Genomic DNA, 24,885 nt, shown 5'->3' on the forward strand with positions numbered 1-24,885 from the left:
ATGTCGGTGAAGCGATTCAAATTCCTTTTGAGGTGTTTGAGATTTGATGATAAGAGTATACCTGAAGAAAGAAAAAAGGTAGACAAATTGGCAGCTATTCGTGAAGTTTTTGATCTATTTGTTACAAAGTGCAAAAATAGATACAATCTAGATGCATTCGCTACAATCGATGAAAAGTTGGAAGCTTTTCGAGGAAAATGTTCATTTCGCCAATACATACCAAGCAAACCGAATAAATACGGTATTAACATTTTTGCATTATGTGAAGCTAGAATGTACTATATACGGTTAATTTTGAGGTATATGTTGGACGACAACCGGAAGGGCCGTACTTCATGAGCAATTCGCCAGGTGACGTTGTTGAGAGACTAGTAGAACTATTCAAAAATTCTGGGAAAAATATTACTTTAGATAATTGGTTTACTTCTTTTCCTTTGATTGAAAACTTGCTAAAGAAATATAGACTTACTCTAATAAGAACAGTTCGAAAAAATAAAAGAGAACTACCTCCTGAATTGCTGCAAGCAAATCGTCTTATAAAATCGAGTATATTTGCTTTCAAAGATAAATGCGCACTTGTATCATACCGTCCCAAAAAAAAGAAACTTTTGTTAGCATCAAGTTTGCATGATGATGATGGCATCGATACAGAGAGTGGAGCTTTATACAAACCTAAAAGTCTAACTACCTATAACCATACAAAAGGAGAAGTAGATGTTGTGGATCAATTGTGTTCAACATACAATTGTGCTAGATCAACAAGAAGATGGCCTATGGTAGTTTTTTACTCTTGCATCAACATTGCTGAAATTAATTCTCAAGTTATTTACCATGCAAATAACAATGACAAAAAAATATTGTGACGTAAATTTCTGCAAGATCTTGGATTCTCTCTACTACAAGCACATTTGCAAGAAAGGGTGTCCATTCAAAGTTTGCCAAGAAAAATAAAACTAAGACTCACAGAAATTTGTGGATCACTCGAGAACAGAATTGAGAACGAAACTGCAGTTGCACATCCTGGAAAAGGAAGATGCTCTTATTGTGATAGAAAAAAAAAAACGTGCATCTAAATATTATTGTAAGAGATGTTACAAATATATGTGTCTTGAACATGCTAGAATCATGTGCAATGAATGTGTAGAACCTAAGTAAAAGAATGTTAATCCAAGTTCTGCACATTTACTGCACATATAGCATGTAGCATATGCAGTTCTATTTCTAAAACATTTACTTTTTTTTTATTTTCTTTTAAAAAGATGTTGTAATTTGAATAATTAACCTTTCTTCTACAATATGCTTATTTATTATTATTCAAAACACCTTCCATTTTGTTAACAATGAGTGCGGAATGACAGTCCGCGCGCGACCCTTGATGCCAAAAATTTTCACGCGACCTCTGAAGGGTTAAAGATATCTTTAAAAAAAGTATAGAATTTGAAGTTTAGCTTCCTTCAAAAGACTTAGATGGTAGAAGATTTTTATTACATAGTTTAAGACCCTGGTTACTAGAAGAAACTGGTGGGAAGCGGCTTAAAATAGTTTGGTATTTCGAGATCAGACCATCCACGATAACAACGCACTGTGGAGTTTCAAATATTTCTTCAGTGGAAAGTCAAGAAAGTCACCATTTGCAGCAGCATATTGTGTCCGTCCGAGGCTTTGGTCTATGATGTAAATATCAAAATTCGTTTTCTGCAATTTGTATCGAATTTAAGGATAAAATCCGTGAGCTTACAAATTGTCTAGAGCCTTTTGAACGAACAAGTCATAGGAGCCAATACATCGGATTTTCTTTTCAAGTTCTTGACATCAATATTTTATACAGTACAAGGTCCAGAGATGTAGAAAGACAACTTCGGAGCATAGACTTCTTTAAATAGTTAAGTCCAAGCAAGGGTTACGCTAAAAACCTGTAGTATGTCATGTTAAGGTAGAAGCTAAGAACATAGATTTATATTTATATACTAAGTTAAAATCTTTGCAAAATGATTGGGGATGAAGATGTGTTCAAAGAATAGGAATGAAAGAGAGAGAGAGAGAGAACAGCTTAGTGAGTTTGAATGCACAAAGAACAGCGATAATGACTAGAGCTTTCGTGCGATGTGAAGAAATATGGAGGGATTATGGATGTCGCAGTTGACCATGATAATACTACTTGCACTAAAGGATAAAAAACACAGGAATCCGCTATGTAATAGAAAATGATGAGAACCGTAAGAAAGGAGATCAACTTTTGGTTGAAATGGCCTCTTCAAAAAAAAGCAGATATTTGTGAAAATGTTTTATAGACCAATGCAATACTTTTTTTCGTAAAGTGTGTGAGATTTATACAAAGTATGAGTAAGGGTTTTATAGAAGAGACATAACGCCGAGAGCAACAAGCTGTGTTTTTAATACAGAGTGAGACAGCTGCGCATATCAGGTGTTTATACTAACAAAGACTACAGGGGGAACACACACTTGAACGATGAAATAATCGAGTATTTTAGTAGCGGTCAGAATAAGTGGATATTTTCGAAGAAAAACTAAATCAATGCCTAATTAACCGCAACTTCTTTTGCCTCTTTCAATTTGGGTTAAACTGCGAAATTATAATGAGAATTATAGTCATTGTGTTGCTCCTCAACCTGATGGCTGATGAAGTACCGATGGTACTTATTAGGGAACTGTAGAACAAAGTAGTGTTTTCTATTCTCTTTCATACATTATAATTTTCTATGAGCTAGATGATAGAATGAATTTAGAAAGGAGCATTTACTTTTGAGTCAATAGTTGAAGAGAGGGAAGAAAATTTTGTGAAATGGTGCAAAGCCCAATTAGGGAAACAAGTTACCTTTAATAAACTTGCTTTTTGTTAGTATATGACAATGCACCCTCTCTACATAATTCATTTGTCAACTACGTATGCTCAATGGTATGTTTGTAGAAAGAAATTTCCCCCAACTAAAACACCCTAAATTGATCCAACCCGAAGGTTTAATTATGCCAAGTTTCTTTTGGAAACCCGGACATTCTTAATTTCCCTTCAAAATTGGGATAATTAATTACATATTGAACAAAATCTTCAGCAATGATCAGTCAAAAATACAAAACGAAAGAATAACAACAAAAAAAAAATGAAGTGAGTATTTTGTTAATAGAGTATCTGAATAAAGAGTTTTCTGCCTTGTGCTTTCAAAATTTTAATTACGTTAGTAAAGTTATAATTATAAAAGCAATACGACAACTCAGTTTTATGCTTATTTATATCACCCTATAATCGAACAAGCAATAACGAAATATTTGGATGCGTCACAAAAAAAGGAAGTAAATTCAGTGAAAAATTGCAGTCTCCGGTTCAGTGTGATCAGGAAGGATATCACCTATTGCGACACTTCATTTCAAAATATTTCGCAGATAGAAACACTGATCAGAAATATCTGGGTTACAGTTATTATTAGTCAGAAACAGATCTACCAGAAACAACAGAATGATCGATGAGCACAGTCAGGAGATTTGACTGAAATAACTCAAAATAACTGATTCGTATTGTTGGGTTTAAATATCCTTCAAATTCTGCACATTCGATAAGTTATCTGTACATTCCACTAACAGCCAATATCCAAAGCGATAAATTAGTCGCTACAGTTGCCGAACAATAAAATAAATTCATGATTAAAGAGAAAAACAAACCAGAAACTATTTTTATCGAATAACAAGCTAAAGTAAGATCCCGCATGCCGGGGAACACTTCTTTCCAGATATCCATCTACGTAGATTAAGCCAGTATCTAATTCAGTATGTACACTGGCAAATCAGCGATTCAGGAAAAGTATTTTCACTGTCTATTTAAAGATATGTGCTCAGCGTAGCAGAAATTGTTTCAGTACAGCAGTTAAAGAAAGTTGTTACTATTGCATAGCAAGTTAACAACCGATGCACTTTGTGTTGTTTCGCTTGGCCGAGTATAATTTTCAGACACTTTGTCTGTTTTGCTTTTTAAAAGCAGGAAAGAAACTTCGATTTGCCTGGAAGAGTCTATTACTACTTTTATCGTGATCATGATAAAAGTAGTAGTAGACTACTTTTATCATGATCCAGGAAATATTGCCAACATTTTCTTTTACGTAACACAGAAGAACTCTGAAATTCTGATTTTTAAATCAGTTTTAAAAGATTATTGAATTATTGTAAACTGTTGTGATAAAATACTTTTCTGATCAAAACACTGCACATAAAAATGAAAGATTAAGAATAGTTTAAAATATTAAAAGCTTCTTTTAAGCTCGTATTACAAATATTGTCTAATTAGACGTTTTTATATTCTTTTGTAAATTACTCATTGGTAGTGAAACCTTGAAATGAACTTCATTTTATATTTCATAATTCACAATATCTATTAAGTAGATTATTGTTTTAATCAATTATTGTAAACCATTTTTATTAAATGTTTATTAAATGCATCTTTATGATTTTTAGGATTTATATTGGACAAATGTATACGGTAGTGATTGGAGATGCTAAATTAGCTCGGGACGCTTTCTATAGTATTGAGCTATTAGATAAACCATCCATTCAAAGTTTTGATTTGATTCCGGGCAAAATTGGTAAGTTTGGAAAATAATTATGTTTGATTGATATAACTAATTGCAGTTGTAAAATGCGAGTCGATTTATGTTTTGAAACTTGTATTTTCAATTTCTAGTACTAATATAGAAATCTGCACTATGCAACTTATTCATTGTGCAACACATTCGTGTAACTCATATGTTGCATGAATCAATTTGACACTGAAAATCATCGATGTTACTTCTAATAAACTTCACGCCTCTAATAAGCAGGAAGGCGGTTTCACCATTCATCTCGTCGTCGTCCGGTAGCATCCTCTAGCAAGAGGGTTGCAGGAGATGAGCAGCTCTTCTCCATTTCTCTCTGTCTGTCGCCTCCGTCATTTTTAAACCAGTCCATTTCACGATGTCATTGGCCCACTCTCTAGTTGGTCTTCCAGGTCTTCTCTTCCCCTTTCATTACCATTCATCTAGCACCAAAAAAAAAGTCACAGAATGTGTTTCGGTGCTCGATGAATGTCCCTACAAGATTCCAACTTCTGTTATGATTGTCTTTAGGGATTTCATCGTCATATGTGATGTGCCGTTTGATGGAGGCCTGCAGTGGATTGGACATTTTCAGTTTTTCATTACAAGGTTTTAAGGCTATATAAATGAAAAAAGAATTCCCTAGATCGATAACTGGATGTTTGGTAGAAGAATCGAGTCACAAGGTATTTCAGAGGAATTTCAGAGAACTTGCTCGAGCTTCCCATAAGCAGTATAAAGAATGCGGTACATTCTCTTTGGTAATAGTAAGATTAAATGTACTATAAAATATGGTAGATTGACTTACAAAGTGTTATTATAATATCACCTAGTAAAGTTTCTAAGTAAAGTACTGATACTTTCAGTTGAAAATCGTGAAAAATGTCCTTGTTATCAATTCTCAGAATTTGATATTTCTTTATTTTTATTTATTTGCTTCTTCATATCATTGTTTACAGGGGTAACTACCGAAAGTGGCAATACATGGAGGGAACGCAGACGAATGTTTAATTATAGCCTAAAGAATGGAAGTGTGATGGATGAAGGCCACATCCAGGTATGTTAAAAACTTTCTATTTTCGAAAACGAACAATTTAAAGTTGACCACTTTTATTATAAATAAACTGAATATATGCTTCACAGTGGGTGAAGATTACTGTTTATTATCTATGATATTTCCTATTATCCTATTATATTATTATCTATATTTTCCTATTATATTATCCGATTATCTATGATATTTCCCGATATTTTCTAACGATTTAAAAGATGAAATATCGATTCCTGAAGTATTTCGTATTAGGTGTACTACAGCTGATAGTTTCAACAATAATATTAAATGCTACATGCGTAACGCGAGTCTTAGGTTTTGTAAAACGTTTTTACACTTGCAGAAATCTTGAATTTCTGCAAGTGTAATCGTGATCGAAACCATGATCGAATAATACGTATTCTCTGCTTCGAAATAAGTGGACTTATTTTGAAAGTTATCGTTCACTCCGGCTATGATGTCTTTCAAATAACAGCCGCATTCGAAGAAAACCGGTTTGTTTCTCTTATAGCATTTTCTTGGTCAGAGCCTTTAAGGGCAACAAAGTATGCGCCTATACCTGCTATGATCGCGCTGTCCCATGTTTAAAGCAGTATCAATTATACAGGAATGTTTGAGAAGAGTATGGAGAAGTCATGTTCCATTATTTATGCAGTATCTGTGTACTTTTTGAAAAAAAAAAATTAATGATATGAACTAGTGAAAATATTTTTATTAAAATATATTTTGAATCCTTTTTTGCATTCTAAAATTAGCATTCTTAACAGGAGGAAATATCTTCTTTCATGAAGAAAGTCGACGAAACTGATGGTAAACCATTTGATTTCGAACCATACTTACTTAAAAGTATTCATAATCTCGTGTGGTTTGCTATTTGTGGAGAGAAGTTCAGTTTCACAGACCCTGACAGAGTACTTTTGGATGAAGGTACGATAGCGATGGGTAAAATGGCTTTTCAGGGAGGCATGTTTACGTTTATACCGGCCTTGTACAAACTCGCAAAGCTGTTCCGCATTGGGATGTTTCCGAAATTGAGTCCTGTTGTCCAAAAGCTCAATGAAAAAATCAGGTATGAAACAAAGAATTATTTCTTTTTGATTCTCAAATTAAAATATTTTGCATATTGCATTTAAACGAAAACTGATATTAATTAAAAAAATGAAATTTTTGCATTTCTATTAAAAATTCTAAACAATAAATGGTCTTTTTTTTCCTTTAAGCGAAAAGATCCAGATTTTCAGAAATACAACTAGCGAAGCAAGCGGAAAATTCCTCGAGGAATTGTTACAATTACTGGAAAGAAAAACAGTCGAAAGAAATGCCCAAGGTAAACTCGGACGTTAAGAATGCAATAGCTTTATTTTATATAAGATATTCATGCATCTTTTCAACAGCAAATGTATTGAATGTTTGAATTGTCTGATATGAAATAGCTAACTGTCGTTTGGATTCAAGAATAAATAGACGAAAACGACAATATAAAACTTGAATAATCCAAAACTATTGTTAGAAAATTTTAATTTTCGTAACTAATACTTAATTCATTGATAACGGATATAAAACAATATATTCTGTTATTTTATTTTCAGAATCCATTGCTGCCCCAATCACACGTTCTTTTTTATTAGGAGCAACTGAAACCACAATAACCTCAGTTTCTTGGGCGATAATATTATTAGCTGCATATCCAGATATTCAGAAGAAAGTAATAGCAGAAATAAAAAGCGTCATCGGCACAGACAGGAAACTTAGTGGAGCAGATCGCCAATATCTTCCCTACACACAAGCATTCTTTATGGAAGCTCAGAGATTTATAACTATCATACCAACCGGCGCATTCAGATAGTAAGAAAAACTTCTAAGATATTAAACTCCTTTAAAAAATGACAATACTTAAGATTATGTAACTAGATTATCTTCACCTTTAGTCAAAACAGACTGTATTTTACTGATAAACGCTGTGCGCAGATCTTAAATGGTACTAGTGGAGCCAGTTCTGATCAAACAACTACAACTTTCTTTCAATACACAAATCAATAATTCTTCGGTTGGTAGATCAGACTGGTCTGGCCTCATTCTACTCATGTCGTGGGAAGAATGGTCAAATACTTGACTTGATATTACAAGCTAGCGGAGATTATACTAGAAGAATGCTAAGCATTATAGTAATGTTAAAAAAAAAAGGCCCGCATGCTCTTGATTCGAGTGTAGTGTACTTTTTTTTCAAAAATACGACGCCCGTGACTATTTCAATAGTGTATCTTTATCAATGATATTAAAATTACTAATATCATTATGGTAGAGATTATCGCGTGATGGTATGAGGAATCGTCTTAGCCAGCTAAGTACAGAACTCAAACTATTGCTATGCACGATGCTGATCAGGCCATTCCTGATGTATGACTCACCCGCGTGGAGTCACACAGCAGATTCAAACTTTAGACGAACTACTAACTAAAGAAATGTTTATGAATAGCGTTTAGCGCATCATGGTTCGTAAGAAACATACTGCTTCATCGAGAAGCTGATATCCCTGAGATCAAAACTTTACTACGCGAAAAGGATGCAAAATTCTTTGAAAATGCTGTTATCAACACTAAGCCACTAATCCGCCAAGTGGTTGTGGTAGACTACAGTGAGCGTGATCCTTCAAAACACAAACCACCCAAAACCATATTGAACAGCTACGCTCTTTTAAAACCCACTGCCAGAAGCTCAAAATGGGCGAGCCAAAAGCTCAATAATATTCCAAGCCCGTTTACGGTCCGTCATCTAGCGGTATACTAAAACAGATATCTCAGGAGAAATATCCGAAAAACAATACCAAACAAGTAGGGTTTTTTTTTTTTTTTTTTTCATTTTTAGGAGGAAAGGAAAAAAACTCACTGGTGGTCAATAGCCCATAATGGGCGAGTCAAATTATCATTAATATTATTCCTTAACCCAGATATTTCGTTTCGATTCCCACAAAGAGATAAAGGACCATAGGTTCAATGAATGTATCTTGCCAGAACACGTAACAACAATGGAATTTTTTCATTAAGGTAGAAATACATCAAAATCTGTCATATGAAATAAAACAAATGGTAATTTGGATCTCGAACGTGTTCAGTAAATAATTTTGCTGTAAAAATGATCGATATATATAAATCTTACCTCTAAAGTCTTTTTCTCCTCATTAAACTGTGTAGAAGGAAATCTTTCTGTCTAACTTTTGGAAATCGGTAAGTAGCTGGACTCTTCCTTACTTGAACCTATACATTAGTTTATAGCTACGGATGATTTCTGTACTTACGGGTTATGACAATGTGACACAGCGTTGATCCAGTATTCATAACCCAGATTAATATTATTATCTGAAATATCGTGAGTTCTATAGGCGATTTTACTGACTTTTAGTTATACGCTTCTAAGGAGGAAAAGCTTACGTGTCTATTCACTAACTGGTATATGCTAATAAAATGCTTACAATAAGTTTCTCTAGACAGCAACTTGAATTGCATAATGTTAATTCTATTAATTAGTGTTGTAGAAGTTAGGACAGCGATACAGAGGTAACTGTCTGGGATATTCAATGTTCTAAATAAATATAGGATACTAAACAATAATATAAGGAATGTATATTTAAAAATAACTGTTGTATATCTCATTTATTTCAGCACTTCGAGTGACCTTACAATAGGCGGGTTTGATATTCCAAAAACATCGTTTGTGATAGTGAATGTGTGGCAAATACATCACGATCCTAAGTACTGGGAGAGACCCGATGAGTTCCTACCAGACAGGTTTCTCAGTGCAGATGGATCTGGAGTAATCTCTCCTCCATATTACATGCCATTTGTTTTAGGTAAACTTCCTTTCATGATATTTTATTCGGGTATTTTTTCATACTATGAAAACTGAGTACGTATTCTGAGGAATATATATTATAATATCACAGTGATCATCAATAAATGTTGTTGTGTTACATATAAAATCAAAATTTCATTGTTATCGTAATAAATCTACAGTGTGTGTGTGTGTGTGTGCGTGTGCACGTGCGGGTGTGCGGGATTTCAAATTTTTCAGCAACTTTGGTTTGTATTTTGGTTTCGTGATATGGTCTAAACCATAGTAATGTGACACCAGTATAAATACTATGATTTAAATTACTGAGCCACCAGCAAGCGCGCAGTACCTGCACGCAGTATATAATTATAATCATATAATCAATATTAATACCATTTTTGTCATACTTTTATTGATATAATGTTACTAAAATTGTAAAAGTACGTATGGACTAATTTTTTTTTTAAATTTTATAAAATACATCGTGTGATTTAAAGTTTTGAATTATATTTTAAGTAATATAATTTTAATTATTTTATGCATATTTTGATTTTTATGTATTGCAAAGTACAACAATTCAAAAAAGGGTAGATGAGATAATGTATTACTATAATTAGCATTATTCATAAAGACATCATTTCCGCATAGTGTTGTGAGTTCGAGGATATATTGTAAAAGGCGGGCTTGTTTAATGGTGTCCTGCAAAATAGGTGGCTTTTATCTGTTTTCTTGTGTTTCTTTTTAGAATGATTAGTATTTTATAATACATCAGCTCCACAATGGGATCCTTAGGAGGGTCTCATGCCAGTCCCAAGCCTGGATAAAGGAGGAGGGTAAGTCAGATGAGTGTTGATGCTCTGACCGTAAAGAAAAACACGATTGTTATCTGATGCCCATACGATCAACAGATAAAATATGCCGACTGGGACGTCGCTTGGATGAAGTAGGTAAGCGATACCAAACGAGCGATCGGGGTTGGATCGAAAAGTGGGATACCGAAAGGAAACAGAAAACTGAAACTAACAGAACTGTTATCAGTAGGAACATGTAATGTACGGACATCTTGGATATCAGGAAAACTGGAATTACTTCGAGAGGAAATGAAGAGATATTGGTTTGATATACTAGGACTGGCGGAAATGCGATGGACATCATCAGGAGAGATAAACGGATGCAAAGTCATATGGTCATGGCATGACACCAACCATGAAGCAGGAGTTGGTTTCCTTCTTAACAAAAGAACTAGAGAGGTACTGTTAGGAGACAAACCAGTCAACGAACGAATCATAGTAGCAAGATTTCAAGCAAAACCATTTAATATTACAATAGTCCAGATATATGCATCGAAATCTGACAGCACAGATGAGGATATTGACTTATCCTACAGAGATCTGCAATACCAAAGCAAGATATACTAATTATTGAAGGAGATTGTGCCAAAGTCGGAATACATATTGATGGTTGGGAAAGTGTCATTGGAAAATATCGTTTTGGAGAAAGAAATGAACGAGGTGAAAAAAATGTTAGAATTATTTGTGGGCCACGAGATAATGATCTGTAACATACAATTCCAGCGAAAGGAGGGAGTGTAGAAAATGGACATGGCGATCAAATGATGGGAAAAGAAAACTAAGAACATGTTTGATATGATTAGGATTAAAAGAAGATGGATAACATCAGTACAGCAGTGTCGAACTTTTCAAGAGCGGATATAGACTCGGATCATAGTTTAGTGATTGCAAACATCAAGTTGAAATTAAAAAGAAAATATAAACCGCATCATCAGAAACGAAGCGACACAGTACGAATAAGTGAAGCAGAAATAGGAAGAAGCTATATCACAGTGTTAGAGGAGAAACTTAGAAGTGTGGACAAAGATCAAAATTCGAATCTAAGAGTGAAAGGAGTAATGAAGGCGATAGACGCCGTAGTTGAAGAAAGAGAAGAACAAGAAGAAGTGGATTAGACAAGAAACACTGAAGTTAGTACAGGAGGAAAGAATGTCGAAGATAAGAAGGGATGCATCAGTACAAACATTGGAGCAATATAGAAGAAAGTGTAATGAGGTAACAAAAGCAGTCAGAATGGATAAGATGAAATGGTTAGAAGCCCAGTGCAATAATATAGAACAGTACTATGGAGAGCATAAAACTAGGGAGGTGTACAAAATGATTATAATCATTAACAGAAGGTGGAAACCAACAGAGACCACAATTAAAGATGAAAAAGGCAAAGTATTGATGAATAAAGAAAAAATTGTATAGCGGTGGACAAGATACCGTAGTGAGTAATATGATGAAAAACTAGATTTAGATAGCGTTGGGAAACTGATTGAAGAATTGAAGCAGATATCACCACCAGGCAATGAGCACGATATGGACATTTTAAGAGGAGAGTTAGAAAAAGCAATAGGACGGCTAAAATACAACAAGTAATGATAACATTACTGTAGGAATGATTAAATATGGTGGAGAAAGTATGGTTACAGAAATGCACTAACTATGTAATATGGTATGGAAAGAAGGGAAAATGCCAGAGGAGTGGGTGAAATCGAAATTTGTGACATTATACAAGAAAGGAAATAAGCTAAAATGTAAAAATTAGATAACAATTGCCTTGACAAGTCACCTTGGTAAATTGATGATGATGATATTGACAGAAAACTTGAGAACACAATTCGAAGCATACCTTGCAGACGAGCAAGCAGGATTTTTGTTGATTTTCAGAAGACATTTGACAGTATCTACCAGAAAGTGACATTTTTAGTGCTAGAATCCTAGGGAATTGATAGAACACTAATACCTATATTAAGAAATGTTTACAAGAATGCAGTCCCAGCAGTTAGAATAGGGATGATTTGTGGAAATGGTTTAGAACAAGCAGAGATACTAGACAGGTGGACCCAATATCACCAAGTATTTTTATCGCACATTTAGAAAGAGCAATGGATAAAATGAAGGAAATTGAAAAAGGAATATCAGTAAATGGGATGAGAATTAACAATCGGAGATTTGCAGATGAGAATTATGGAATAATTGAATAAATTAGGAAGGAAAGAGATTTTGACTTGTTATGAACTTGGAAAAAAAAAGAACCATGGTATCTCGCGAGAAGAACATGAAACAAAAGATACAAGTGGATGGAATTGATATAGAAAATGTAGAGCAATTCACATATTTGGGAAGTAAAATGACGTATGATTTGGACTGTATAAAAGAAATAAAGATCTGGATTGCAAAGGGAAGACGAAATCTGAAGGCTATGGATAACATCTGGAAAAGTAAAGTGATAAGCCTGCAAACGAAACTAAGAGTGCTGAAAACATTCATCTTTAGCGGTGTACTGTATGGATCTGATACGTGGGTGATAAATAAGGAATCAATAAAAATAATTTAGCATTTGAAAGAACTTGTTACAGGAAGATTCTAAGTATAGGCCGGATACAGAAAATCGCAAATGAAGAGCTCTATCGGAAGATACAACCAAAGGAGAATCTAATGCAGAAGATTATAAAATGGAAGCTGCAAATATTTGGACACTCTGCAGAATGAGTGAGGACCAAAAGATAAAGACATTCATATTTGGTATTATGGATGGTGTAAACAGAAGAGGTAGACCATACAGAGAATGGATAGACGATATAAAAGACTGGTCTGAAATGGACGTACAGAAACTGCGACACTGTGCACTAGACAAAGAAAGGTGGAAGAAGATAGTGAAGGAGGCATCGAATACCAATGGGAAGTGAGCCCATGGTTCGTGGTGATGGTGAATAAATATACCTACCACTGAATCAGAGACCTTTACGAAAAGTATATGCAAAATACTTGCTGACGTGTGTCACCACCTGTTCTCGGCAGCTATTTAAGAATGCAGAATGCTGATGAGTAATCGTCAATACTGTTGATTCAAATGAGAAAAAAACAGGATCTTTCAGAGTTCGATAAAGGGCTTATTGCAGGCGCCTATCCGACTGCAGCCGATTTTGCGAGCTGGCTGGTTTCTGAAACAGTTAGATATCTCGAATGTTTTCAGTGTAATCAATGGGGAAAATAACCTACATTGCATGCCTGAAAGGGGAAACACTGGTCCTAAGACAACCTGTCAAGAACGAAATAGCGATCGTCTGAGAAAGCTTGCAAACAGAATTTCCTGTGTGCAGTAATTGACCAAAGTGTTTAATGAAGGGTGGTCACGACCCATATCTCACTGAATTATGCGTAGGGAATCGAAGAGGATCAGTATTGGCATTGATATGTTGCCTATACGGAAACCATTGATTTCTGCGAAGAACCGGAAATTTCGTCTATAGTAGTGTCAGGAATACCGTAACTGGTCAATGGAAGACTGCAAAAATGTCATGTAGATTCACGAGCCACGGTATACCTTGTTCTGAACCGACTATAGCCACGAAGTTTGGCGAGAGCCTCATGAATCAATGAACACAGCTTGCCATGTAAACAACGCAAGGTTCTGGAGCTGGTGGTGGTGTAATTGTGTGGGGTAGATCCCCTGATATTGCTCGAATGTTGGATGTTCTCCAAGGAATATCTGAACATTGTTGCCAATGAAGTCCATCCTGCAATGTCGACTTTTTTATCTATCAGGTAACGAGTGTTTCATGCAGACAATGCCACAGTCCATCGCAGAAGAATTGTTCAGCAGTGGTTCAGAGAATATAACACCGACTTCCACAATCATCCCTGGCAACCACAAAGCCCGGATCTGAACCCATTGAGAGGGACATGTTAGAAAGACAGATCCGGAAGCAAATTCCTCTTCCGTCAAATCTGAGCCAGTGAAGGAAGTGTGTGCTGAACGCCTGATATGTTGTACACGTGAATACATTCAAATGCCTTGTGGAATCTCTGCCAAACTGCATATGCGCTGTGATTCGGGCTAAAGAAAGTCCAACACGGTATTAAATAAAATTTATAATTTAGCAGCTGGTATGTGTGCAGAAGTTTTCTACTCTGGCAGTGAAAATCAAACTCGTTTATTTGTTGCATTTGAAATATTTCGTACATTGGAATATTATTATGGTAGTAACGTAAAATATCACAGATCAGAATGATTTCTGGAGCAGTAGAGGCTGCAGATGACTAATTCATGATAAAGCAAGGAAATGTTAAACCACATAATGAGATTTACGATGTGAAATCACTTTACAAGGAAAGTGGGTAGTGTAATGTAGTGTAGTGTAGTGTACTAGTTAAGATGGACTTCGATGTTGTGGCCATAATGTGATGTTAGCCAAAAATAGAGAATCAGCTTTCGATATCCGTAGATCATGTTACATTCATTTCAGTTGGCATTTATGCCACGAAGGTTAAAGGAAAAATGCACAATAACTATAAAGCAGCAATAGAAAAAGAACGCTAAGAACGCTGACCTGAATAGCAAAAGTTAGAATGAACTGAGGCCTGTGTATCTCAGTGGAAGTGACGCTTGCTTCCTCTCAGCTAGGACGAACGACGATAAACATAAAAGTTCAAGTCCAGTCGCAGAATGGAGGAACTTTTTGTAAACTTTTCTTCTAGCGGTTCCCGAGTTAGTCGATCTCTGGCATGTGCAAGCGATTTTTATTTTTTTCCCCCCGGAAACTCGGGTTTTCCGTTCCGTAAACTTAAGAAAATTCACGCCTACTCCCTATACGGAAACAAATAGGCGTTAGCTGATTTTTTTTTTTATTCACATAATTGATACATCAAAACAAGATATCATATAATAAAAACTTGACTGGTGATTCAGAACAATTCAGATTCTACCCAAGAATCTAAGAATAGTCTGTCAGGGAGCTTTGTAAAATATGGACTGTTCCAAGTAATGCTGTTTTTGTAGGTCATATGGGGTCATTTCATTGATTTTTAATTGGTGTAAATAGTTGGACAGCTTCTTTGAAGTTGCAGCAAGAGCACCGATAATTATTGGGTGGACTTTGGTGTGTTTAAGCCACAGTCGCCCAACGTCGATTGCCACATCTCGATATTTAGTAATTTTTTCCAGTTCTTTGTTGTTAAAGTTGTTGTCACTGAGTACTGCAATATTGATAATTCAAACCTGTCCGTGTTCGATAATCGTAATGTCAGGTCTATTGTGTTCCAAATGCCGATCAGTTTGTATTCTAAAGTCCCAGAGAATGTTTGCTGTTTCGTTTTCCAATACAGTCTCTGTTTTATGCTTCCACCAATTATCAGAAGTAGGAAAGCCATATTTTTTGCATTCATGCCAATGAACTATTTTGGCCACTTGATCATGGCGGTATTTATATTCAGTTTGAGCTATTTTGCTGCACGCACTGATTAGATGTTCTACAGTCTCATCTTTCTAATCGCATAATCTGCATTTGCTGTTATTATTGATGTTGAATTTTTTTTGCTTTGATTGCATTATTTTGTAATGCCTGTTCTTGAGCTGCTAGAATAAATCCTTCTGTTTCTTTTTTAATGTATTCGTGTTGTAGCCATTGCCATGTCTTGTTAACGTCAATTTTGTACTCATTATCTCTAAGAAATTGGCCATGCAAGGGTTTATTTTTCCAGCGCACATATCGGATGTTTTGTTGTTCCTTTTTGTAATCGGTTTTGTTCCTGTTGCTTTTAGAAGACCTTCTTGAAGCATTGGCTCAGAGCTATTGTCGATATAATTTCTTAAACCAATTTCTTCTTCTTCCACAGTCTGTCTCACTTGCAGCAGACCCCCTCCACCTACTCTCCTCGGTAGGTACAACCGGTCAACTTCACTTCGTGGATGTAATGCTTGATGCATAGTCATTAGTTTTCTAGTTTTGCGGTCTAGTTTTTCCAGGTCTTCTTTTGTCCAATTTATTATGCCAGCTGTGTATCGGATCACTAGTATATCCTAAGAATTCATTGCTCTAATTGTGTTTAATCCATTTAGTTTTGTTTTCAGAATATTTCTAACTCTTTTAATGTATTCTGATGCTGCCTGTTGTTTAACTTTCGAGTGGAGAATATCATTGGCTTCTAATATTCCTAGGTATTTATAGTGTTCGTCAGATGAAATTGCTTTTATATATTTCTCTTGATCAAAATTAAAATTGCTACTGTCATTAATTTTTCCTCGTTTAATAGATAAAATTGCGCATTTATCTAAACCAAATTCCATTTTGATGTCCTGACTCAAAATACGAACTGTGTTCAATAAAGAATCTATTTGCTGGGCCGATTTTCCATACAGCTTCAAGTGATCCATATACAACAGATGGGAAATTTTAATATTGCATTTAGGAATTTCATATCCAAGTTTTGTTTTCTTCAGAATCATAGACAAAGGTAGCAAAGAAATCTTGAAGAGCAATAGTGACGAGGAATCACCTTGGAAAATTCCACGTTTAATGCTGATATCTCCAAATCGTTTATTATTCACTATTAATGTTGTTTTCCATGATTTCATAGCAGTAGCCAGAAACGAACATACAGTATGTTTTTGCTAATTCCAAATATTTTTAGTGATTTTAGGATCCAGGAGTGTGGGAGGGAATCGAATGCTTTCTTGTAGTCTATCAATGCCATGTTTAAATTAGTTTTTCGTCTTTTTGAGTTTCTGAGAATCATTTTATTATTAATGATCTGGTCATTTGTTCCTCTAGATTTTTGAAAATTGCCTTTTTTGTTCAATCGGATAAATCTGATTATCTGATAAGTAATGGTATATGGAATCTGCTATGATTGCAGCGAACAGCTTAATATTAGTTGGGTAGGCATGTTATTGGATTAATTATTATTAATTACTTGGGTCTACACCCTTATCCTTATCATTCATGAAGAGAAAAAGTGCGCCCAGATATCATCCAGTCTTCCACTGGGCCTGACTGCAATAAATAATTAAATTGTTCTGCCATTCGATCATGTAGACTGGTTAGAGGTTTTAACCAACATCTATGTAGTTCGTCTTTGCCAGGTGCACTCCAGTTTTTTTTTAATTTTCTAGCTTGAGCACTGACCATTTCTTTAGTGATAATGACATTTTGCATTTGTTTTTGTTTAATTTCTGATTCTATTTCATTACGAAGCATCTTTATTGTGTTCAATAGGATGATCCCAGATTGACTTCCAAAATTTGAGTGTTTCTTCTTTTCCGGGTGAATGATGGTTTGCATTTGTATTTCTATGGAGAGACTTTGGTTGTGTCGAAATTGCTTATTTTGAACATATTGGTTTATTCTTCATATCTTTTAATTTTCTGTGCAGTCGCTGTAATTCTTTGTTTTAGCTCTTCGGTAACTTCAGCAATTGTTTTGTTGGCCAAATTATATGTGTTAATCAGTTTGTTTTTTTTTTTATGATATTATTTTTCAACTGTCCTTCTTTAAAACTCTTTAAGTTGCTTAGATCAGCTCGAAGCCTGTTGACCTTGCGTTCTAATCGGATTTTCCATGGTGCAGATTGTTTCATCCTCGGCTTTTGGTCTTTCGGTTTGCAACCAAGCTTCACTGAAATGATATAGGCTGTGCTATATAGGAGCTGATTTGTTTCCTTTATACTGTTGGTTGCGACGGTTTCAATTACATTTGCGTCTAAGAGGAGCTGTTTTAGCTTAGATTGTTGTAAACCTTTTAATGGTGGTAGTCTTATACGGTCATTTATGGAGTTCATATGTTCCAATATCCCTGACTTCATTTTATACTGCCCTTCTATCAAAACATTCTGAGGTATGTCGTCAGCTTGATGTTTACTGAGTTAAATTCCGAAGTTTGATATAGCTACCTCCTGATGATTTTCTGTTACTGGAGTTGTTCGTTTATTACGTAACTCTTGCAGCTCAAGTTCAGTAAATATCTTGTTACGGAAAATAAAATTCTTTTGGTCCATAAGTCTTTGTTCTATTATTGCAGATTCTGGGAATTTTTATTTCCAAATTAAATGCATACGCTTTCTGAAACCTCGTTTTTCTGGTGTTGATCTGTAAAAACATTTCATAATTTCTCTGTTTTCTTCTACAGTCCATTTTTTACGTTTGATTTCTTCCAGTCGCTTTACAGCTTCCTGTCCTGATTGTCCAACAAGGAGAACTGGGTCCTCTAGCCCACTTGTCGCCTGATGCCCAGGATCCCCAAAACATCTGACGCAGTCCTTGATGACCCAGGCGTCGACTGATCCGCTATGGATTTCTTCTTCCTTTTCACCATTAAGATGGAGGATGGAACACTGTTAGTCTGACTCCTCAGTTGAGACCTGCCTGACAAGGGTGGCCCTGCTGGCAGCTATGCAACCGCCAGAATAGCTCTCAACATCACTGAAGCACGCAAGCCCCACCGCCACGGCAAGGCCGTGTTCCTTCGTGAGGATTATTATTATTTTTTTAAGACATTTTATTATGTCTCAGTATAAATTACATATAATAATAATATTTACAATATTTACAATAAGGATTATACAGAATTTTTGAATTTAGAATATATATAATTATAATAATAATAATAATGATAATAATAACAATTTATTTATTTTATTTATTTATTTATTATTATTTGTTTATGTCTCAGATGAATTGCATACATAGTTGCTGTAGTAATTATATATATATATAATATTTATAACGCATTACAAGTGTGTATAACAGATACTTGCAAGTTAGTAATTTTCTTCCTCAAAGCTTAGCTGAGCTTATCTGAGGAAGATAATAGATGACAGAGGGTGGTGGTTTCATGCTTGTGTTCCTATGCTGGTCACAAGCCAGGTGTTGATTTTACTGTTTGTTGGTACATGCTTGGAAGACTTTGACTGCTATTGCAGTTTAACTTTTTTTTTCTTTTTTTCTTTTTTTTTGTGCAAATAGGGTTGGATTTAGACATGGTGTGTTTGTTTCTTTGTGTTCTTGTAGTGATAGTTTATGAGAGGGGGCGGGGATTTGTCATAGGTTTGTGTGTGTGTGTGCATGTGTGGTGGGGAGAGAGAAACAGGAATTGCTCTAATTTTCATTCTCGCTATAATATTTATATATGCCTGTTTCAGCTCTCTGTATGTTCCTAGGTTTCTGTTGTCGAACAGCAGTTTGTTTATCATGTCAGGTACGTAGAACTTTCGGGTGGCTTTGCCGTGGTGATTGTTGTACTTATATGTTATGTAGTTTGTTGACTGTGGTCTTGTTATTTGATATGTTGTTCTGGTTACTATATATGTTGGGCTGTAGTAGTAGTGTTTTAACATGACTGTGTAGTGGCATAAGTGTTTCACCTTAAATATGTCGTGTTTTTTCTGTGCTTCCTGCATAAGAGTGGGTTGTTCCCAGAATATCAGTTCTGGGAACAACCGTTTTCGCCGTTTTCGGCTAACCAGTTAGTGATTTGATTGATGTTCGTGTTGCATATTTTTGTAAGCGATATTTGCATTGTTGTGAATGGATACTATGGCCGTGTCGTCTGCATACTGGAAGATTTTACTTTTTAGGGGGAGTTGGCTTATGTCGTGTGTGTATATGTTAAATAGAATGGGAGATAGGACAGCTCCTTGCGGTACTCCATAGGTTACATGTACCTCTTTGCTGTATGCTGATCCTATACGTGTGATGTGCTTTCTGTTTTTCGTGTATGCTTTAAACCACTGGAGTAGACGACATCCAATTCCGATATGGGTAAGTTTCGTTAACAAGGTTTTATGTGTAAGTGTGTCAAATGCTTTTGTTAGGTCAATTAATATCACTAATGTGAATCTGTTTTTATCCAATGCAGCGTTTATTAGATCTGTGAAATCTTCCAGGAGTGTTGCTGTTCCTTTATTTTTTTGAAAGCCATATTGTGTTTTGGGTATGATTTGAAATTGTTTAACGTATGTGGAGAGTTTCTGATGTACAATGCGCTCCATGATTTGGTTAATTACAGGCAGTGTGGCGATAGGTCTGTAATTACTTATTATGTTTCTTTTTTCCTGTTTGTGTATGGGTGTAATTAATGCATTCTTCAGTGTTTCAGGTATGTGTCCCGTTTCGAAGATTTTATTTAACAGTTTTTGTATAACTGGAAGTAGGTCGGTTGAGTGTTTCTTGATGTCTTTTGGTCTGATTCCGTCTATCCCCGGTCCTTTGTTAGGATTAATTTGTTGAATTGCCAGTGATAATTCTTCTTTTGTTACTGTGGGGAACCACATCGACTGGGTTGCTCGTGGACCTAGTGGAGAATGTTCGTTTGTGTGAGTAAAGGTTGTTTCTTGTAACTTTTGGACAGCGTTCACGAAGTACTGATTAAAAGTTGTTTGCCAACTGTTTGAGGGATTTGGGATCGCAGGCAAAGCTGTGTTTTATTGTTTCTGAGGCAGTGGTTCTGCGTATATTGTCCAGCATTTCATTAATCAGGTGCAAGGTTTCCTTTATGTAATTCTGAGCTGTTGTTAATTTGTTGCTGTAATAGTTTCTTTTTGCCGTTCGAATCTGGGTTGTTAGGAGAATCCGTTTTCTTTTGTATTCAGCTTTTAAAGCGATATTGTTCGGCGACTTCTTAAGTTGTTTCCATAGGGCATCTTTTCTTTGTATGTCTGTTAGTATGTTGTCTGTTATCCATGGATTTTGTTTCGTTTGGTGGCGTATTTTTATTTTTGTTAATGCTTTGTTATATATTTTGTTAAATGCAAGTTTAAGATTATTATATACAGCTTCAGCAGAGTCTAAAGATGCTATCTGCATCCAGTCTGTTTTTCTGATTTCATCGTTCACTATTGCTTCGTTTACAATGCTATGATGCTGTTTTGTAGTCTCAGTGATTTTTATGGGTTCTGGTTCAGTGTGTAACTGCAATGCTGTGAAATAATGGTCTGCTAGTTTGCATGTTATGACGGCTGCTGTGTGGCTGTTTGGAGGGGCCCCTTATATTTATATGATCAATGCAGGTTGAGGTTGTTGTGTTTCCGACTATCTCTTCTCGTGTATACGACTGTATGGATGGGGTTATGTTATGCCGATAATAGGTCTAGGTATTGTTCTGTGTTGTTATTTATGTTCCTAATGTTTATATTAATATCTCCTATTATCATCAAGTATTTTGAGGTGCCTACTTTCGTGGCTGAAAGCCATCTGTTTAGTTCTTCTAGGAATTTTGTGGTGCTTAAGTTGGGTGGTCTGTATATTGCGTTTAATATCAGGGAGTTTTCTTGTTTGATGTTTTTAATTTCGATGCATATGTTTTCTGCGTATTCTAATTTATAGTTTATTTCGGTTACTTCTAGTTTATGTTTGGTAAATATTATTATACCACCGCCTCGTTTTGTTTGTCTGCAGTGTTTGTGTTGTTGGAAGTGTGGCATTTGACAGGAGGATGCCTCTTCGTTTGTCGTAGATACTTCAGTCAGTGTTAAAATGTCTATTTCGTCTATATCTTCCTTCAGATAACCTTGCAGGGTCAGCCAGTATTTTTGAATGCTTCTGATGTTGATGTGGAGAATAGTAGTCCTTTTTTGGGGATTGTCAGTTGTTTACATTCTGTTATTGATTTCAGAATGTGGCAATTATCATGTTCCGGGGTGATTACGTCTGCTTGATGGTGTGCATTCATGTTGGTTGGTGTGCTGTTCCTTCTTTACGAGTTGTCAATATTCCTTTCAATGTGACAGCCTGTTGAGGTCATCTACGGATTTTATTTCGATTGGTTTTGCGTCTTGTGTCTTTCTAAGGAATATTTTGCTGTCTCTTATCCATATAAACTGTAATTGTTTTCTGTTTTTACTTTCCTTGCTTGGTAGAATATTTTCTGATAATATGGCGTAAGGTATTCAGACAAGTATATTTTGGTATTGTCGTGGTCTCCTTTCAGATCCTTTACTACTGGATTTTTAATCCTGCTAGCTTTTATAAGTGTAGTTTTTGTTAGGCTGTTGGTGAGTCGCACTACGACGGGAGAAGGACGGGTATTATTTTCTCTTTTCCTTTTTTGTGGTAACCGATGCACTGACTGGATGTCTCTTGATTCAATGGGAGAGCCGATTTTTTGGCTTAGTTGTATTACAGTGTCTCTTAGATGTTCCGTAGCTATTTCTGGGAGACCATTTATGAGGAGGTCATTTTTGTGCTGCTGTTGGTTTGAGAGCTCGTACTGTTGCTTTAAAGAATTTAGTTCTTGCCGTAGGTCCGTTGTCTCTTTAATTAAATTATGCTGTCTTTCAGTTAGCTCTTTGACGCAGTTTTTAATTTCTCTAACGGTCTGTAACATACCTTCTACCGAGTTATTATTAAATTTAATAAATTCCTCATATTGGTTGAATTTTTCTGTAATTTGTGCTGTATGTTTTGAAATAGTTCTCCAACAAAATCGATTAAACAGTCTTTTAGGTTTTGTAATCTATTTTCAAGTAATGCATTTAAAGTTGGCTCACCTGGGTTTCCGTTGTTGTTTTCTTTGTTTTTAATTCCCCTCTGTTGTTGATAGCTGTTTACTGCCTGTGGTTGTTTTCTGCATTGGCTGTTTTCCGCCTGCGGTCGAAGGCGACATTCCTTTGTTGTCTCTGCAGTGGGGACACTTCCACTCGTCACGATTCTTGTTTGATTTTCGCTGCCAAGTAGTCTCAGACAATCCTGAACATAAAAAATGCATGTTTCTTTGGCAGTTCCTACATGTTACGTGATTTTCTTCCCCCCGTTAGGTCTTCTTGGCATTTGTAGCACCTCATATTTCTTGTTTGACGATCTTGCTGTAATTTCTAATATGGCGTCTTCCTTTGTTCTCTTCTCCCGTAGTTGACCAACGTATACTTCGAACTTATTACTTAACAGATACTTACAGTTTTTACATCTATATGTTCGTCTTGAAGAACGGAGTTCACTGATCTACTTTAAATTTTAATTCACAAGAAAAGATCTACTTTGCAACTTAAAATATGGGAGCATCGAAAAAAAAAATTATTATTATTATTAGAACGAACCGATCAGAAACATGCCAGCATTTTAAACAAAGTAGGATACCGAAAATGAACTCTAGAAAATCGGCCATAAAACCTACATTATTTCTGCCAGTAACATATCCTGTTAGGGTTAGTTACCAAGAGATGGCAACACTTGTTTGCGGATCTCTTCATAACTTTTAAAATCTCAAGACTAAAACAAGTTTTATGATTCTACAGATGACAGGAATTACAGACATTCTATGGGTATTTAGAGAAGCATAGAAAAGAGAAATAAAAGAATGTTACGCAGCAAAAGGAGGGACAGTAGAGCACTGAAGTGATAAAGCTTTTATTACATAATGATAATCAGTTAAGAAAAGTGGAATATATAAAGAAGAATTTTGTATTGCATGGTGATTCTCTTATGAAACATGCCATTTCTGACACTGTTTTCCTGCTTTAAGTTTTCCTGAAGCGAAAATCAAAAATTTAATCATTGTAGCTGAAACCATGTATGGTAGACAAAGTAACTGATTACACTGCCTACCATAACTGAAACATTAAAAATCTATGAATAATAAATATTATATATGATGAACACTTCACGTAATAAACCCATTATACATAAGTAATTGTCTTTCATTAATATATGTAATTGAGTTTTCCTTTTTCAGGTAAACGAAAATGTCCTGGAGAAATGTTTGGCAAGATCATAATATTTTGTTTCGTCACATCTCTGCTGCAGAATTATGAATTAAGGATGTCCGAAAATACTTCTAAAGAATTCGATGCGGAAATGGATCTCGCGTACAAACCAAAACCTTTGAAGATATGTTTTATTCCCAGAAAAGAATAAATTGATAGCAAACAAACGTCAGATAATTGTGTATCAATAACTGTCTCCTGTACTCGTCATATTCTGTGTAATAGTTACGAGTTCATAATTATTTCAATATGACTTACATCCAAAAAATGCCACTCACCAAAGAATGAATTAGTGACAAATGTTCATTTGTTTATATTTTTAGAACTGTTATATACGGCAATAAATAAAAACGTTCGCAATATTTTTAGTGAAATAGAAACTACTTCCTGTAAATGATATTAGCTTGATGAAGATGTATTTTTCCATTGGCGAAAGGAAATGATTGTTACATTATTAAACATAAAACAGATATTTATTGATTTTTTAAATAATTTAGCTGAATATTTGGCCATAGTAGGTATATATCGTCCGTATTAATTGGGATATGATTTTCATTGCCCTGCGTATCCCTATCCATTTATTGTATCATGAAGTGATAAAAAAGAGTAGCGTCTACAGTAGTTTTTAGATTATGTAAAAGTCTACTTCTTCCCTTCACGTATTAGGCCTAGTGGTCTTTTACAGGGCTATTATTAGCCCTTCTAAACCGTACCCTTACCGAGGATAAGGTGATTGGCCTTATGCCTCCCGGTGTGTCCTATGTGTGTAGATACGTGTGTTCATGAGGCCGGTTTGCCGGCTTGCGGGAGGAAACACCTCAAATAAACCGGGGAGAAAAACTCTGCAGTCCACCCCGATGACCGACTAACTTGGCTATGTCTGAGAAAGATCCTT

General features: G+C 35.4%; 1 protein-coding gene across 1 annotated transcript; it reads left to right on the forward strand.

Annotated features, from left to right (window-relative positions):
• LOC150101551 (cytochrome P450 2J5-like) lies at positions 1–24,141 on the forward strand. Its single transcript, XM_090400837.1, has 8 exons — positions 1–299; positions 4,462–4,589; positions 5,537–5,634; positions 6,396–6,697; positions 6,849–6,955; positions 7,218–7,473; positions 9,288–9,475; positions 23,960–24,141. The coding sequence occupies exons 1-8, from the start codon at positions 1–3 to the stop codon at positions 24,139–24,141; spliced, it is 1,560 nt and encodes a 519-aa protein (XP_090256963.1).
• The last annotated feature ends 744 nt before the right edge of the window (positions 24,142–24,885 follow it).

This window comes from Typopeltis vanoorti, chromosome 11 (assembly GCF_054136105.1).
Source record: "Typopeltis vanoorti isolate ZY-2024b chromosome 11, IOZ_Tvanoo_1.0, whole genome shotgun sequence".
In the NCBI taxonomy this organism is placed as follows: domain Eukaryota; kingdom Metazoa; phylum Arthropoda; class Arachnida; order Uropygi; family Thelyphonidae; genus Typopeltis; species Typopeltis vanoorti.